The following is a 19,127-nucleotide window of genomic DNA, read 5'->3' on the forward strand; positions in this document are numbered from 1 at the left end:
CCTGCACCCACTAGAATTCCTGGGTACCAAGATCTGAGTTAGGGGCAAGTACTCTTTGATGAGAGAACTCCAGCAGACATTTAAAATTACAAAATATGCATCAAAGTAAAGTGTGGAAATATAGGCCGTTGGACCTTTAAAATACATCCTTGTGAATTCCAAAACTTTCTTCTTCCCTCTGCATAAGAAAAGAACACAAGTTTGATAAGTTAAAAACTGGTTTACTTACAAAGGTCAGGTTCATGTGCTTTTCCATACATCAGTCAGAAAAGACACAGGCAGTAAAACCTGGCTAAGATATAAGTGGTGAACGTTTTTAAATTATTGGTATAGGAACTCAAGAATGGCTTGTGAGCAACCAGCTCCGACTTCTTTTACATACTGAGCTTCTCGGGCAGACTGAGGTACAACAACAGGCTTGGATATCTTCCAAGGTGAGGGGAAGTGACCTAACTAAACCTGGCAGGACAGCTTACTCTATGGCTTTAACCCATTCATGCATTAGTATGCTGGTTATATGAGGCTGGTTATCTCACACAGATAAGTCCTAAGACACAAAATAAGCCAGTACCTGCTCTAATACTGTAGTATCCACCTATCAACACCTGAGCCTCCTGCCATCAGGTGCTTAAAATGGATGTAATCTGTTCTGGGACCTTATGAGTCAAGAGCAACTGTAAATAAAATACATCATCATGAGCTAAACCACAATGTTGCATAAGCCAAGAGAAAGTATATAACCCAAGTTTGTTTATGAAGCAAATAGTTCCAGAGATGACTTGACAGAAGAGGGCTATGCTGCATAGTGCAGAAAATAGCGCACACACACACACACACCCCAAAATATTTGTGCAGCATTTCCCAGGGAACATCTCCCTATTTTGCTGCCACCAGTATATTAATTAACTAAACTAGTTACACACAAATGCTGAATAGCAGAATATTTGTAAAGCAGAAGTTCAGCAGATTCTGAAACTATTTCAAAAATATCTCACTAGTTCAATAATTACACAAGAGGATTTCTTAACGGTTGTTTGGGTCGCTTCCAACTCTCCAGTTCTGTGATTCTATAATGTTGTTTTAAACCTGAACATTGGACCTCCCGAGAATTCAAAAGAGGTTGAACCAACTGAACGATGCTTTCATTTCCGGAAGAAAATACCCCTGCTCAAGTAAGTATAAAGGGAAAGCTAAATCATCAAGCTTAGATTGCAATAAAGTCGGGGGGGGGGAGAGTGGAAGGCAATTCATTGAATGAAATGATTCACTAGAGACAGTTCCTAGTATTTGCTGCTCATTTCAGACGACAGACGTTGTCCTTGATCAAACTATGTTGTGAATTTCACAGTAATCGCTTCAGAAATTTGCTCACTGAAAAGAAATGGATTGGACTGAACAGATTCCAGCATTGTTCCTGCTCATCCTTACAATTATATTCATTTGGAAATGGGGCAGTTTCTGGAATAGGAGCTCCAAAAATCTGCCACCAGGTCCGACGCCTTTACCACTTCTTGGGAATCTCCACATGATGGATCTGAAGAGACCTTACAGAACAATGTTAAAGGTAACGTTTTCTGTTCTTTCTGCAGCAAGGCAAAGATTCTGTGGATGTTTTTAGGCCAGGTAGATGTCAGTGTTCCATCTCATAAATGCAGATATGCAAAAATATAAAACTCTGTCAAGTATGGCTTATTCCTTTTTTTCTTCCTTTTTGTGTGTGACTGCTGTTATGGTTTAGGCTGATAGCTGCTCTGTGCAGTGGAGGGACTGGGTCACTGGAGGAGGGGAATAGGAATGTCACAACCAGCCTGGGATATGGGTGACGCTGTGGTCTAAACCACAGAGCCGATTAGAAGATCAGCAGTTCAAATCCCCAAAAAAGGGTGAGCTCCCGTTGCTCAGTCCCTGCTCCTGCCAACCTAGCAGTTCGAGAGCACATTAAAATGCAAGTAAATAAATAGGTACCGCTCCGCTAGGACGGTAAATGGCATTTCCATGAGCTGCTCTGGTTTGCCAGAAACGGCTTAGTCATGCTGGCCATATGACCCGGAAAACTGTCTGCAGACAAACGCTAGCTCCCTTGGCCTGAAAGCAAGATGAGCACCACAACCCCAGAGTCGTCCATAACTAAACTTAACAATCAGGGGTCCCTTTACCTTTACCTTAACCAGCCTTATCCGCAAAAATTAGCTGCAGAATTATCGAACTTTTCAATGTGAAGCCATACTGGGGTGGCTTGCCGGTTCCTGCTCCAGGTGGATCACGTTTGGTCAAAACTCTACACTATGACCTGTCAATCTTGGGTAGCCATGCACAGCAAAGCCCGCTGCTTCTCTGAGTTATTCAAGCCCTTTTGCCCCTGCAAGGCAGTGATCCATGAAGTTGAGGCTCCAATACTTTGGCCACCTCATGAGAAGAGAAGACTCCTTGGAAAGACCTTGATGTTGGGAAAGATGGAGGGCACAAAGAGAAAAGGACGACAGAGGACGAGATGGTTGGATAGTGTTCTCGAAGCTACCAGCATGAGTTTGACCAAACTGTGGGAGGCAGTGGAAGACAGGAGTGCCCGGCGTGCTCTGGTCCATGGGGTCACGAAGAGTCGGACATGACTAAACGACTAAACAACAACATCTCCAAATAGAATAGAAGAGCTGCAGAATTTGCCGTCTTACTGCACTTTCTTCTTAATAATTTGAGGTTACTCCTCTTCCTAAAGACACCCATGTGCTGAACAGTGCTTAGACATTTAAAGTTGATGAATTATACCATGCAACTATGTAAATGAAATCAGTTTTTATTTCAGATCTGTGACAGTATGTCTGTATGTTTGGGGGGTTTATTTGATGTTTCTCTCTTTTGGTCATTGAACTCCAGTTGTCAAAAGAACATGGCCCCATCTTCCGCATCCAAATGGGATTCCAGAAAATGGTGGTGCTGACAGGGTATGAGACAGTCAAGGAGGCTCTGGTGAATCAGGCGGACGCATTTGCAGAGAGACCCCTCATCCCAATTTTTGAGGAGTTTACAAGGGGCTTTGGTGAGGCCTTTCCTTCTGTATAATAGCTTGTGCTGTTTGTGAAATTTAGTTATCATAGCAATATAGAATCTGTGCCAATAGGTTCATAGAACTGATTGTTAGTTTCAATTATAGCTTGGAGGACAGCCTGCCAATCGACCGGTGTAGCTGCAGCCATTGGATGGATAATGTCAGATGTCTTTGTCACTGCCAGCAAAAGAGTAGTGTTGAGGGAATAGGAGAATCTGGTCATAAGATAATGTACCGTTACATCTGAAGGGCCGTAAACTAGAGAACCCCCTGTGCAATTGTGTTCTGAGGGTACAACCCATAGGAATATTGCTGAAGTTCTGGAGAATGTGTGTCCTATCAGAGACTGGAAGAGGGACCAGCTGAGAGGCATCCTCAGTTCCACAGAAGAAGGGTGAGATAAGCCCAAACATATTATCGTGGCCATGATAACTTGAAACTTGATCTCTGCTCTTCAGGTGTTCTTTTTTCACATGGTGAAACCTGGAAAGTGATGCGGCGGTTTGCACTAAGCACATTACGGGACTATGGCATGGGGAAAAGGTCCATAGAGGACAGAATTGTGGAAGAATGCAGTGTCCTGATTAAGACATTTGAATCTTACCAAGGTGGGTTAGTGTTTCCCTCTACGGCTCCAGGGCAAAACAACACTACATTAGATGCCCACAATATTGTGTTATATACATATTACTAACTCTCAGAAATATAGTAACCAGGATTCCCTGTGAAGAAGTTACCAATCTGCAGTGTTCAGGTCAGTGTGACATAATGCTGGCCTCTGTCCCTCTTTCCTGTCCTCCCCTCTCACATCTCTGCCTCCCAAGGGCTTGCACAGCTGTGTGTTGCAGCAGCCCTGGCTTCAGGCTCCCAAGCGGAGGGGAGAGGAGAGGTGGCTGAGGGAACACTTCATGAGGGAGGGTGTTTGAAAAAGGGTGAGAGGCTACTGGCTCTGCAGACAAGGGGTGACATACCCGTAACTGGCTCCTGAGGCTCGGAGTGCATTTGCCCCACAGGAAACCACAGAAAGAATGTAACTGGTCAAGGGAGTCATGGTGTCAAAAAGGATGAAGACCTCTGGTTAGGTATATACTGCCCATGACTCTTTTTAGGGTTTCTTAACTCAGATATCTTCAAGTACACCAGAACGTAGGATCAGTTTCTAAGATAAATGTGCTCTATACATCGGTAGGCTGATACTGGGAACCTAAGGCAGAGAAGAGCAATTCTACTTGGTATTTTATCTGAGCATTGTTTAATATTTATGTATAGGACAACCATTTGAAACCTCCACAATTATGAATGCCGCTGTTGCCAATATCATAGTGTCCATCCTACTAAACAAGCGATTTGAATACGAAGATTCCACATTTAGAAAACTTCTGAAGTTGGTCAATGAAAATATCCGGCTTTTTGGAAGCCCCTCTGTCATGGTAATCTAAGCTTTCTCAAATGGAAAAGAAATAGTTGGTTGTATTCACAGAATACTCAATGTGGGTGCAATTCCATATTGTTTGGGCTTCACTGCAAAACACATCTTGAGAAATATGAGTTGCGTAAGATCCCAGGACAGCATTTCCTTCCAAAGGTCCTCACTCAGCTTTCTTTGTGCAGCTTCTAGGAGGGGAGAGGTATTGCATATTTGCAAGGAAAAGTATTAGTAGAAAGGAATTGCAATCTTCAGGTATTAAGTAAAGCAGAGAAATTAATACTCACCTTCCAAAGTAAAGGTATATTGGCCAAATAATACAAATAATTATTCGGTTTAGATCAATCATCCTTCAGTTTTGAGCAGAAGTGACAAAGAGACATTAATTCAGTTACTAAAGATGAATGGAAGTGGTTATAATTTTCAAAGAGACAATTGTTGGAAATTCAGAAATATAGGAGCAGCTATTTTACACATATATTTTGGACTTGTTGTAAGATTAAAAGCTTTTGGTTATAAATTAAATTCTTGGTACCAATATGATTTTAATACCCAAATACATTAGATTTGGAAAGGCATAGCAACCAAGGGAGATTTTGAACTTTGCAACTGCTATAACCACTACAGCCAGACTAGTCAAAGCTAAATTTATGTATAAATGTATATATGCATAAAACACATGGGATGCAGCATTGTTAACACAACTTAAAAGTTCTAAAAGAGATATTGAAAGAAGGGCCCCAAATAAATTTATTTTTAAAAAGCAAATATAAAAATTCAAGACAATATTCACCCCATTTATTATTTTCATTCATATAATTGGATATTCTGCTTAAAATATAATAGTTAGATAACTCAAACCATAATTGACTTTCTGTATATTGTATGCATGATCTTATGAAATTATATATAGTTGAAATATTTTATTTCTTTTGTAATTTCACCTTTTTAAAAAATATAGGTGCTTTTCTTAATGTACAGGGCCCCATATCTATCCTTTGGGGACTCCACTTCTACATCCTTCGATTGGGGGAATGTCTGTCTATTCCTATGCCCCACTTCCTGACCCACTAGAGGACCTCTCCTCCTTATTCCAATACCTGCTTTTCTTACCCAGGAGTCTTTGTTGTGCAAGCTTATTTGAAAGTCTAAGTCAGGTGTGTCAAGCTTTTGAAAGCCTTTGGCCCTCCAGCAAGAATGGCTAATGACCAGGGATAATACAAGCAATGTTAGGGTAGAGCTAAAAATGCCCCACCGCCAGCCCAAGACATATGCTGACATGAGCTGAGGTGAAGCAATCTGCCTCAGGTGGCAGATCCAAGCGCTTCTCTGTCCCTGCTGTTGCACCACTGCCAGCCATGTCTCAGTTTTGCCCATGCCACCATGGCTGCTGCCACAGTGCCCTGTATTGTGGCAGCACTGTGAGTGACACCATGAGTCTGTGGGGGGACAGTGCCAGGGGGCATTTTGCTGCCCCTGGGCACTTCTGGTTGACCTCTGTCTAGGGGCTTGTCCACATCTGAGCAAACTGCTAATCCACAAGTACAAGGGGGCTCCATAACTACTACAGCACATAAGAAAATGGCCTCCAGCCTTGGCCTCTAAGGGAAATTTACTCAACGTTGCTCCAACCCAAATACATTATTGTTCTGTGTCATTGTTTATTCCTCTGTGGAAGATGAGATATTTGGAGTACCACCTGAGAATTAAGCACTGGGCTTTTCTCTTTGTCGTATTCTATCCTTACAGCTGTATAATGTATTTCCTGCTCTTGGCTCGCTTTTGGGAGCCCGTAAGACTATCCTTCACAACAGAGATGAGATGCATGCCTTCATAAGTGCCACCTTCATACAACACCTCAGAGATCTGGATGAAAACAACCAAAGGAGCTTAATTGATTCATTTCTTCTGAGACAGCAAGAGGTAATGGAGTCTTTTGAGCCTGCCAATAATATTTTTTATACTTTCAAATGTTGAAATTTTCACATTTAGAAATACATTTCCATGTGAGCTGGTGTCTAATATACAGTGGTACCTCGGGTTAAGTACTTAATTCGTTCCAGAGGTCCGTTCTTAACCTGAATCTGCTCTTAACCTGAAGCACCACTTTAGCCAATGGGGCCTCCTGCTACTGTTGCGCCGCCACTGCACGATTTCTGTTCTCATCCTGAAGCAAAGTTCTTAGCCTGAAGCACTATTTCTGGGTTAACGGAGTCTGTAACCTGAAGTGTATGTAACCCGAGGTACCACTGTACTCTGCACATTTTATTTTACTTTTGCTCTATAAAGCTTTGGTGAATATCCGGAGTCTGTGATCTGATTGCTTGCAGGGCTGTTTTCCAGTGGGACTCCCACTCCTCTCAAAAGAAAAAGAAAAAAAATCAACCTTTAGGATACGGTAGGTCAGTTGGTAGGAACACGATGCTGCGTACGCCAAGGTTTCAGATTCGATCCCTGTAAGGGACAGCTGCAGTCCTACACTGCAGATGTTTGGAACAGATGATCCTCAGGGTCCTTCCAACTCTATGATTCCATGATTCCATGACTAGTCCAACACGTCATGCTCCCCCCCCCCCCCGTATTTCTTTTGTACCATGCTCCTTTCTTCAACCTGTGACATGCTTTCATGGATAAAAGAGATTTGAGTGTGCTTGCTGTGTATGATTTTTCTACTTTCCTAGACCGCTTCTCTGCTCTTTCCATTCCAGTGAGTGCCCTCCCAGCCCTTGGCTAACTACTTTGATATCTGCAAATGGAATTTCTTCATTCACCTGGTAATTGCCAGTTCTTTCTTTTTACACCTCAGGAGAAGGACAAGCCGAATGGATATTTCCACAATGAAAACCTAAAAGCCATTGTGGGAAACTTATTTGCTGCTGGCATGGAGACCACTTCAACCACACTGCGCTGGGGACTGTTACTAATGATGAAATATCCTGAAATTCAGAGTGAGTGCTTTTCATTGGGTTGGCTCCCATTACTCTAGCTAGCATATCTTGATTCTAGTTATACATATCTACAGTGGTACCTCTGGTTAAGTACTTAATTTGTTCCAGAGGTCCGCTCTTTTTTATATAAAAAATAATAATTTTTATTAAGTTTCCATTTATCAAATCAAACATATCATACCAATTAGTCCAAATTGTAACAATACAAATCATAAAATCCAAATATTTTCCAAATTATAATTTTTTGTGGGGGGTACCCATGCTCCGAGATCGGCAGGAGGCCAATCATCTATATTTCTGCTGCTTTGTTGTTTGCAATGATGCTTTCAGTCCCATCTTCTCATCTCCTTGTCGTTACTCATTTTCCTTTTCAGTCCCTCCGAGTTATCTCCACAAATGGATTGAAAGAAACAATCTTATTTATTCTTCTGTGTGGACTTTGTAGTGCTCTCTTGTAAAACAATCACATAGATCCAATAATCATTCGAGCAGTCGCCGCCATCTTATTCCATTCCGATGAGATACAATCTTAATGTCCGCTCGTAAACTTTTCCAGACCCGCTGCATCGTAAATTAGCCTCTCCAGGAGGGTTACCGCCTTTTTCAACTTTATGATTCCAACCAGATAACAAATCGGCTCCCCTTCCCTAAGGCCATATATCATGCAGCAAAGGTCTGCCTGTCCATGTCGGATCACATTGTAACTGTGTCACACCAAGAGCCAACTCTTCTTTCCAAATCTTTTACAGAATAAAACCTTCAATTCGTATTTATTTTTCCCCACACAGTTTTTTTTTAAGTCCCACTTACAATTGGTCGTAGCGACGGTTCTTCTAAGGGGGAGGGTTGTTAAGTAAATCACATTGAAAAAGTAAAAAGTTCTCCCCTCCCCCTTTCTGTTCCGTTCCACATACCAGCATGTCTGCGATTCTTTGATGTAATCCTCCTGTCCCAATCTTCTTCATCTCGGTGGTAAAATTATTAGCAAATAAAAACACTCCTGACCTCTCTCGAAGCATGTGCGTTTACTTCTCCAATTTTTTTCCTTTTAAGTAACGCAACTAGTTTTGCTCCTGGAAGCAGCTTCGGAGGAGTTCCAAGACCCGCACGAGGGTTATGCGCCCAGTGCCTCGCACCCTCTCCTTCTTCCGAACTCGGGGATGATTTATGGCAACCACGGGCGAAAACAGCATCTTCCCCTTCCCTGGGAAGATAATGGAGACTGATTTCCTCCCCATAATCAGCCTCAAATTACCTCGTGCAAGCAGGATAGATGGTATTATCCGCCATTTTCCAAGGTGCCCCTAGCAGCCCCCTTCAGAGGTCCGTTCTTAACCTGAAACTGTTCTTAACCTGAAGCACCACTTTAGCTAATGGGGCCTCCCGCTGCCACCGCGCCGCTGGAGCACGATTTCTGTTCTCATCCTGAAGCAAAGTTCTTAACCTGAGATACTATTTCTGGGTTAGCAGAGTCTGTAACCTGAAGCATCTGTAACCTGAAGCGTCTGTAACCCGAGGTACCATTGTATCTGGGGGCCTGGGAAGCTGGGGGGCTGAGCCCCACAATTTACAATGAGGGGGGTGCCCTCCTCAATATTCCGCAACTGGGTGGGCCTTGTTGGGCCTAGTTTCACTGTGTGACATCAAACATGTCAGCCCCCCCCCATGTTGTGAGATTGTGCAGTCCCATTGCATAATTAGCTGTCAGTTACACCAGGAAATCTGAAGATATGAGTCAATGGCAAACATATGCTTTTGAGCCACCAATGAGTTTATTTTAACAAAAAAATTCCTACTCCACTGCCCCCAGTTAAGGTCCAAGAAGAAATTGCGAATGTTGTTGGATCTTCTCAACCAAGGATTGAGCACCGAACGAAAATGCCATATGTAGATGCAGTGATCCATGAGATCCAGAGATTTGCTGACATTATCCCAACAAATCTGTCACGCGCAACCACTGTGGATGTTACCCTCAAAGGCTACTTTATTCCAAAGGTAATCACTTTGATTAAACTGCATTCTTTGCTCAGTTGACTGCGATCAATTTCTTCATTAATTAGGACATTACACTTTAGGCTAAGAAGAAGAAGAGTTTGGATTTGATATCCCACTTTATCACTACCCTAAGGAGTCTCAAAGCAGCTAACATTCTCCTTTCCCTTTCTCCCCCACAACAAACACTCTGTGGGGTGAGTGGGGCTGAGAGACTTCAAAGAAGTGTCACTAGGCCAAGATTACGAGTCCACCAGATTACGAGTCCACCGCTCGTCCACCACTAGGAGCAGGCCCCACTGACCTCCTTGTAAAGTAGGGGGCCATTGCCCCCCTGGGGGCCCCTGTTGGAGCCCCAGTTCCCTAGTCTGGGCCTACTTGCTTCTGCCTTCCTCGCTGCATACAGGTCTTTATTGAGTCATCCCAGAAAAGTTGGGCAAGGGGCTCAGTCAACAATTCTCTCAGCCCAATGATGACTGTTTAAGGAGCTAATGGTATATAATCTCTGCTTTATATTCCGGATCATTTCTTCCTTTAAAAATAAAAGACATTGAGGACTATACCATAACGATTTGCTTGATGGGCCATATCCATTTTTTAAATAACTCTTGCTTTTCCTTTGCAGGGGACTCACATCATGCCACTACTGACCTCTGTGCTGCACGATGAATCTCAGTGGGAAAAACCATACCAATTTTATCCTGAGCACTTTCTTGACTCTGAAGGAAAGTTCATAAAGAGAGACGCATTCATGCCTTTCTCTGCAGGTAACTCATTTTCTGTCTATTTATACATATCCAATGTGAGCTAAATGAACAGGCCATCCTAAGTATATTAACATAAAATAAAACTTGGATGGAAGACACAATCCCAAACTTTGGAGTACTTATATCTGTCATTTAGAACTGCAATAAGATACGCAGCATTATTCATTTTCAGTAGGGCAACTTCTGGGCCAGTGGCCAAATTGGACTCTTCAAGGCTCTCTAACCACCCTCAGAACGTTCCCCAGGCCTTGGCTTTCAGTGGACCTGCTCTGTGTTCCCCTCGTGGGCTTTGGCCTGGCCGGAATGTGCCATTGATCCATGATAATGCCACCTGCTTGCTGTGGTGGAGAATGGATACAGGCTGTTTGGAGGATTAGGGCACAGAAAACTCTCAGACCGTGGGCTGAAAAACATCCGCTCCCCTTGGTTTTCAGCCCTGTAGAATGCTTCTTTTTTTAAAAAAAATATATATTTTTATTCATTTTCAAATACAAATTTATACAACCATTTTCGAAATTTATTACATAGTCTTCTTTTTTGACTTCCCTCAGTTTCTCTGCCAATCTTCCGTTTTTATCTTTTCTTTTGTTTACACATTTCTAATTTTTCTATTGCCTTTAAATTAGAACCTCCCCAATCTTATTCCCTTTTTTACAATATTCCTTATAGTTTCACAGAACATCTTGAAAACCTACAAGCGTTGTCTGCTCATCACATATACTTTTCAGATAATGTGTAAATTTTCCCCTGTCCTCGATGAACTTCTGGTCTCGCAAATATCGAATCTTCCCTGTTAATTTATCCAATTCTGCGAAGTCCGTCAATTTCATTCTCCATTCTTTGATCATCGGGAATTCTTCCTGTTTCCATTTTTGGGCTAGGAGTATTCTCGCTGCTGTTACTGCGTATTGGAAAAGTTTGCAGTCTTTTTTATTTACTTCATTTCCTACCATTCCTAAAAGAGAAGCTTCTGGTTTTTTAATAAATGTATATTTCAACATCTTTTTCAGCTCATTATAAATCATTTCCCAGAAGCCTTTCACTTTCTTACATTCCCACCACATATGATAGAATGTCCCTTCCTTTTCTTTACACTTCGAACACTTATTACATGTTTTATACATTTTTGCAAGTTTTACTGGTGTAATATACCATCTATAAACCATTTTCATGACATTTTCCTTTAACGCATTACATGCCGTAAATCTTAATCTATCATTCCATAATTTTGTCCACTCCTCAAATTGTATATTATATCCAAAATCCCTAGCCCAATGCACCATCACCGATTTAACTTCTTCGTCTTTTGTATACCATTCCAGCAGCAATTTATACATTTTTGATAATATTTTGTGATCATTACTTAATATTTCTATTTGAAATTTTGAATCTCTTTCCACATAACCATACTCTTTAAAATCCTTTTTAAACATTTCATTAGCCTGATAGTAATGCAACCAATCATACACATACTCTTTTACCTCTTCATATGGTTTCATTTTCCACTTCCCTCCTTCTTTTATTATTAGCTCTCCATATGTTATCCATCTCCCCCTCATATTGATCTTTTTAACACTCATCACTTCTAATGGAGATAACCAGTGAGGAAGTTTTGGTTCCAATGGGTTTTTATACCTATCCCATATTTCTATAAGAGATCTACGGAAAATGTGGTTTTCAAAAGCCTTATGTATTTTCTTCTTTTCACACCATAAATATGCGTGCCAGCCAAATCTATTGTCAAAACCTTCCAGATCCAACAGCTCTCCATTATCTAATTTTATCCACTCCCTTAACTAACAGAGGCATGATGCTTCATAGTATAATTTCAAGTTTGGCAGGGCGAAGCCTCCTCTTTCTTTCGCATCTGTTAATAGCTTATATTGAATTCTTGGCTTCTTACCCTGCCAGATATACCTTGAAATTACTCTTTGCCATTCTTTAAAAATTGATGCCCCCTTAATTATAGGGATTGTCTGAAACAAAAATAACATTTTTGGCAGCACACTCATCTTTATCGTTGAAATTCTCCCCCAAAATGATAACTTCATCCTTCCCCACACCTCCAGATCTCTTTTTATTCCATTCCACACTGGTATATAATTATTTTGAAACAGATCAATATTCTTGGGAGTTAACCATTTTTTTGTTTAGTCGTTTAGTTGTGTCCAACTCTTTGTGACCCCATGGACCAGAGCACGCCAGGCACTCCTGTCTTCCACCGCCTCCCGCAGTTTGGTCAGGCTCATGTTTGTAGCTTCAAGAACACTGTCCAACCATCTTTTCCTCTGTCATCCCCTTCTCCTTGTGCCCTCCATCTTTCCCAACATTGGGGTCTTTTCCAGGGAGTCTTCTCTTCTCATGAGGTGGCCAAAGTATTGGAGCCTCAGCTTCAGGATCTGTCCTTCCAGTGAGCACTCAGGGCTGATTTCCTTAAGAATGGATACGTTTGATTTTCTTGCAGTCGGAGTTAACCATATTCCCAAATATTTAATTTTATTTACCACTTCTATCCCTGTCTGTTGTTGCATTGTCTCTATCATACCCTGATTCATGTTTTTTGCTATTATTTTAGTCTTTTTTTATTTAATATAAACCCTGCTACTTGACCGAACTGCTCTATCTCCTCTAATATTTTTCCCACACTTTTTACTGGTTCTTCCACCGTTATTACCAGATCATCAGCAAAAGCTTTCACCTTATACTCATTTTGACCTACTGTCACCCCTTTTATTTCTTCATTTTTTCCTATTGATTTCAGGAAGACCTCCAGTACCATGATGAATAACAAAGGAGAGAGAGGACATCCCTGTCTTGTACCCTTAGTTATTTTTATATCTTCTGTAGTGATGTTATTAACTATCAACTTTGCTCTGTTCTGTATATATAGCCTTTATTCCATTGAAAATTTCCTTTCCCACATCCATCAATTCCAAGTTCTTTAACATAAATTGCCATGATATATTATCAAAGGCCTTTTCTGCATCCACAAATATTAGCATAGTTTGTTTCTCATTCCTGGCAGTCAGATATTCTAAAATATTAATTATATTCCTTATATTATCTTTCATCTGTCTGCATGGAAGGAAACCTGCTTGATCTTTATTGATAATTTCTTGTAGTAACTCTTTCATCCTCTTTGCTAATATGCTTGCAAAAATTTTCTAATCTGTATTTAGCAATGCTTCTTGCTGGGAGTTCATCTTTTGCATACTTGCCAACATTCTTCAGATGAAAATCAGGACATTTTTCATATGTCCCAACTCACCCTCCTCAAAAGACCATTTGTGTTCCCCTGCCCCCCGCAGAGCATTTATTTTCAGAAGAAGGTCGAGTGCTGCCATTTCTAAACCAACAGGACTCACGACTTGCACCCTCCACTGTCCTGAGAAAACCCCTTAGCCCCAATCTGATTTTATTCTTTTAGTAGATTTACAAAAGGAAAAACACACACCGATAACCACATTTTAGAAAGAGGCAAGATTAGACATGGCTGCAGCAAGCATTTTTTAATAAATCCAGACTCCGTGTGCTCCGTTCTGCTCCCCCTTCCTCCCACCCAGGACTGCTCTGCCCTCTGCCTCCCCCTCAGAGCCACTGCATCATCACGCTAGCTCTCAACAGCCAAATCCTCTCCTCCAGCAGCCGCTATGGAGGGGCAACCTCTAGGCTCATCCTTTTCCCCAACCTCAGCAGCAGAGCGTGCATTGTGGGACTGGAGAATTGGGACACTTGGAGAACATGCAGTTCTTCAAGATTAGTGTTCATTCTTGTTGCATTTTAGAAGGGTATCATTATGAAATTTCAAACAGTGAGCAGTTTGATGCATTCCATTATAGATAAACCAATAAAATGTTGTTAAGGAAGCCATGAGCCCAGTTTCAATCCTGCTTGCGCTTCCTTACAGGTCGGAGAGCATGTTTAGGTGAGAATCTTGCCAAAATGGAGCTCTTCCTCTTCTTTACAAGCCTCCTGCAGAGATTCACATTCCAGCTACCTCCTGGAACATCTGAAGATGACCTGGATCTCACCCCTGCTGTTGGGTTCACAACACCACCCATGCCCCACCAACTCTGTGCTCTGCCACGTTCATAAGATGCAAAGTTCATGGGCTGCTTATCCTCCCTGTGTGTGCAATGCAAACCGCTTTTTAAACACCCTTATTAACCATGGACATTTTGGTTCAGTAGACTTCCAGTCGGATTGGCCCATGATGTGTCACAAAACTTAAGTGTTGCACACTTATGTTCTGCTTAATGTTTGTAGTAAATACGATTCCATGTTAATTGTAGTGCTTTAGTTCAGCCTAGGAATTTAATTTTGAAATTTGATTCTGTTCAGAAAATAAATTTCCTACTATAATCTATATACTGGTAATAATTATAATCTATATATTTTGTGTCAAGCCACTTCATTCCTTGTGTATTTTACTGCTTCAGCATGTGGTTCTAAGTGAAGGGCACTTTTAAAAACAAAGATTTAAGTGATAGATGGTCAAAAAGGAGTAGTCAAATGCAGGTGTTTCTCCCCACTCTGATGAAGAGGCTCAGATTTTAACTGAGGGTCACAGGTATAGCAAGTCTACAGGTAACAAAATAGATTAAGTCTTTCCATGTGAAAAGGTATAGAGACCCCTGACCGTTAAGTCCAATGATAAATTCCACTGTTTTTTTAAAATTTGCATCAGGAATCTGATTAAGAACATTGTCCCCAGATTTATCTATATTCTGAGAGGCCTTCCAGTTTTGATATCCAGATCATATTTCCAAAAGATAAACTCCCTGTTTAGGAAATGTCTTTGGGTTTTTGGATGATTTTTCATAAATATAAAGTACCTTTGGTAGGTTGGGCATCATTAGGATCAAGATATTTGAAAGTTCAAACAACTCCTGAAACAATTAAGTCTGTTAGAAAGCTGTGGAATACATTAGTCAATAAAAATAAATTTCCTTCATTTTCAGATGCAAAACTTACTCTGTGGAGCAATTCTATTTTAAAAATTGGGCGGAGGGAGGTGATGGTAATATGGAAAAACTGGGTGGGAGAAACCACTGTTTTGCTTTCTTTGAATAAAGAGTTAACTTCCCCAGCACTGGTGGTCTTTTTGTTGCTGACCTACTCCTGCCTCCAGCTCCTGCCAGCTTTTGAGGACTGAAGGTCTCCACCTTCCCACTGCCCTCTAAGGCCCCTCCCCCAGCAGCCTACAGCTCCATCACCTTGCATCTCATGACTTTGCCATCTTCATTTCTCTCCATGTTCTGGGTGACCAGGGAGAAGGGAGCTGGTCGCAGCAGGAGGGGGAGACTCCCTGGATGAGGCAGGCTGTGTCATCTCTGTCTCCTGGCCTCCTTCCTCTCCTGTCTGAACTGTTCTCTGCCCCAGCTTCTTCCTTCTCTCTTCAGCCTCCAACACCTCCTCCCCCCAGTCAGCTCCCTGTTCTCCCACTGACCACTCATCCCACCACCAGTGCCCCGGCTCTGAACCTTCTCCCCCTGGGGGTTTCCCAGCTGCTGCCTCTCATCACAGCCAGTCCATGATACCTACCTACTTTGAACTTTTTATTTATTTACAGCCAAGTGGTGTGTAAATGTTATGAAATAAATAAATAGGGCTCGGGTCCATCTTGCAGTCTCTTGTCATATCTCTCCCGACATTGTGATATGTCATATCTTTCCCGACGCTCATGATGTCACCGACATTGTGATGTTGTGCGCTCATGATCAACTGACAAAACTGGTTTCTTATATTCACATGTTAACAAATGCCTTCAAATTGTCGCGAATTCTTCGCGGTGCTTTAGCAGAATGCTCAGAGTCCCGGGTTCTTCAGTGCAGTATTATTTATTGTGAGCTAAATATATACAAATATCTACAGAAGCTGTACATACAATCAGACAGAGTGCAGTATTATTTATTGTGAGCTAAATATATACAAATATCTACAGAAGCTGTACATACAATCAGACAGAGTGCAGTATTATTTATTGTGAGCTAAATATATACAAATATCTACAGAAGCGGTACATACAATCAGACAGAGTGCAGTATTATTTATTGTGAGCTAAATATATACAAATATCTACAGAAGCGGTACATACAATCAGACAGAGTACCTGGCTGCACCTTAAAGCAAATAGAAAGGCTCTTTCTCTCCGACTACACACCACCACCACCATGACCTCTGGACAGGTTAACCTTTTAAACCGATGACAGCACATTACTGCTTAGTCATTCTGACCCAGTAACTCTACAGAAAGTATTGCATCAGCCTGTTGCATCAACTAGCAAACTCAAGCCTGCAGACTTACTTTCACAGCATTCTGTGAATCCCAACAAAATATCTCGAAGCATCATATTCCCAGTTAAATGTCCAAATGAGCTAGTGGTAATGGTTTCACTTGGAAAATACAACGACTGTACAAGCTGCAGAGACCTTAAAATAGTTTTTTATACAAGCAACTAATCTGTGAAGCCCCCTCATGCGGAGCGAGTGGGCTCTTCAATTCCTGTCACTGGGGAATCCAGGTCTGCCCACATCTGAAACAGTCCCCTCAAGTGTAGCATGTTGTTCTTTACCTTAAAGGGCAGATACAAACATTTATTCTAATATGAGGAAGTAGCAAGTATTGCAAATATTCACATGTTACATTCAACAAATGCTCAATCTGCGTACACGAGTAGCTAAGTTGTACACTCATACAATTATTGACAGTTATTCACTTTATGAAGGCTGATTTCAAAAAGCTGAAGGAACTACTGGGTGAGATCCTATGGTCAGAAACACTCAATAAGATGGTCCAAATGCTGAAATTTCTACTGAAGTATTCCTCACTGGACTCTTAACAAATATATTCCTCCCTGGGCCCACTAGAATTTCAGTGGTACATCGGGTTACGAATGCTTTGAGTTACGTTTTGTCGGGTTACAAATAATTGTAACCCAGACGTGAGTTTTCTGAGCTCTCGGAGGCCTCGCCACTGCCAAGTCCCAACATCTGTGGGGCCTACAGACACTCAAAAATTGGCCTCCAGCCATGTGAGCTCTCCGAGGCCTCCACAAGCCAGTTGTGATTGTGGAAGAGGACCCTGAGCCCCCATCCAAACAATAACTCATCAGCGCAGGTAAGGAAAAAAATCACATTTTCATTTTGTACTGTTTTATTGATTTCATTTTATAGATCAATGGCTTCGTTAGATAGTAAAATTTTTGCAAAATTGCTGTTTTTGGCGTCTCTTTTCATCGTCTGGTTCCTGTTGCGTGTGTTTCGTTTGTTAATTGAGTCCCTCGCTGCTAATCAGAGGCTTCCTGTTGAGTCTGCCAGCTGTGGAGTCCCGAGCACCCACGCAACACAGAAGTTATAGTTGGAAGTTTTGTTTTTGCTGGCTTTTTGCGTTTTAGTTGTCTGGCTTTTTCAATTTTTTGACATGACTTGTTCTTCATTTTATGGGACTGACTTGTGTCTTCGCTTTTGTGACTGTGGCTTGTGATTTCATTTTTGTGACTTGTTTTTGTGACTGTGTGGAACCCAGTTCAGCTACTGATTAATTGTGTGACTGCAGAAATGGATAAGACCTACACTGGACTATTTGGACTTTAATCTAATTTTGATGGGAGACATGAATGGAGTAGTTTCTACAAATATGGATAAAGCACAAAGACAAGTGATCTCTAAAGATGGAAGATTACCAAAAACTTTCTTTGAAATGACTGACAATATGGACTTGGTGGATATCTGGAGAACAAAAAATCCCCTTGAAAGAGAGGGAACCTTCTTTTCTGAAGCCAAAATGACCTGGACTAGAATTGACCAAATATGGGTTACTAGAGGACTGGCACCAAAGATAAAAAAAGTGGAAATCTGCCCAAAAACATGTTCCGACCATAACGCCGTGAAGATGGAGATGAACCAAACAACAGCTGGCACATTCAGATGGAGGATGAATGACACCCTATTCAAAGATAGAGAATTCTGTAAAAAGGCCCAAAAAACATTAAGAGACTATTTTGAGATTAATATGAGGACTAATGTGGAAAAAAGAGTAATCTGGGACGCAAGCAAAGCGGTCATGAGAGGTTTCTTGATACAACAAAATGAATAAAAAAGAGAAAGCCAAAATGTGAAAAAGGACAAGATTTTGGAAAAGATAAAAGGAGAAAAGAAATTAAGATCAAAACCAAAGTCGCAGGAGATCTTGAGAGAAATTAAATTATATCAAATTCAGTATATTTTTGACCTTTAAAGCCCTTCACGGCCTAGGACCCTCGTACCTACGGGACCGCCTTTCCCGGTATGCCCCACAGAGAGCCTCAAGGTCCATAAATAGCAACACCCTAGTGGTCCCAGGCCCTAAAGAAGTTAGATTGGCTTCAACATGAGACCAGGGCCCTGCAGGATCTGATTTCTTTCCGCAGGGCCTGTAAGACAGAGTTGTTCCGCCTGGCCTTTGGCTTGGAGCCAGTTTGATTCCCTCCCTCCCTCCCTCTCTCCCTCTCTCTTCTTTTCCTTCTCCTCCTGCAATGAGGCTACATTTTAATATTTTAATGTTCCATTATTTTAATGCTGTATTTTATTTTTGTTTTTAAGTTGTAATCATTCTTCTTGTTTTTATTATTGTTTGTAAGCCGCTCTGAGCCCGGCCTTGGCTAGGGAGGGCGAGGTATAAATAAAAAAATTATTATTATTATTATTATTATTATTATTATTATTAGGAACTGATGAACCAAGAAATAGAATGGAAAATTAAACAAATGACACAGAAAACGTTTGAATCAGCAGATAAATGTGGCAAATTTTTGGCTTGGCAATTGAAGAAGAGACAAAAACTAAATACAGTGAGAAATCTAGAAGTGGATGGAAAGAACATTTATAATCCAACTGAGATTAGAAGCTGCTTCCAGAGATACTTTAAACAATTATACGCACAAGGGCCGCAAAAGGACTCTGATATA

The 19,127-nt window shown here is 41.3% G+C and overlaps 1 protein-coding gene across 2 annotated transcripts; it reads left to right on the forward strand.

The window, feature by feature from the left end:
* Positions 1-1,245: 1,245 nt before the first annotated feature.
* On the forward strand, positions 1,246-15,148 carry LOC309338380 (cytochrome P450 2K6-like). 2 transcript variants are annotated; one of them, XM_081855605.1, is made up of 9 exons: positions 1,246-1,564; positions 2,875-3,037; positions 3,505-3,654; positions 4,316-4,476; positions 6,222-6,395; positions 7,279-7,420; positions 9,231-9,415; positions 10,038-10,179; positions 14,087-15,148. In XM_081855605.1, the coding sequence occupies exons 1-9, from the start codon at positions 1,382-1,384 to the stop codon at positions 14,272-14,274; spliced, it is 1,488 nt and encodes a 495-aa protein (XP_081711731.1). In that variant the 5' UTR covers positions 1,246-1,381; the 3' UTR covers positions 14,275-15,148. The 2 variants fall into 2 exon arrangements, with proteins under 2 accessions (XP_081711731.1, XP_081711732.1); XM_081855606.1 differs by lacking the exon at positions 3,505-3,654.
* Positions 15,149-19,127: the final 3,979 nt, after the last annotated feature.

This window comes from Podarcis erhardii, assembly GCF_964252035.2.
Source record: "Podarcis erhardii genome assembly, chromosome: 3".
NCBI lineage: Eukaryota > Metazoa > Chordata > Lepidosauria > Squamata > Lacertidae > Podarcis > Podarcis erhardii.

Bases quoted from the DNA above. Each gene is read 5' to 3' on its own strand.
- LOC309338380 (XM_081855605.1), top strand. From the start codon at position 1,382: ATGGATTGGACTGAACAGATTCCAGCATTGTTCCTGCTCATCCTTACA. The intron at 1,565-2,874 runs GTAACGTTTTCT...ATTGAACTCCAG, and splicing joins CTTACAGAACAATGTTAAAG to TTGTCAAAAGAACATGGCCC. The intron at 9,416-10,037 runs GTAATCACTTTG...TTTCCTTTGCAG, and splicing joins AAGGCTACTTTATTCCAAAG to GGGACTCACATCATGCCACT.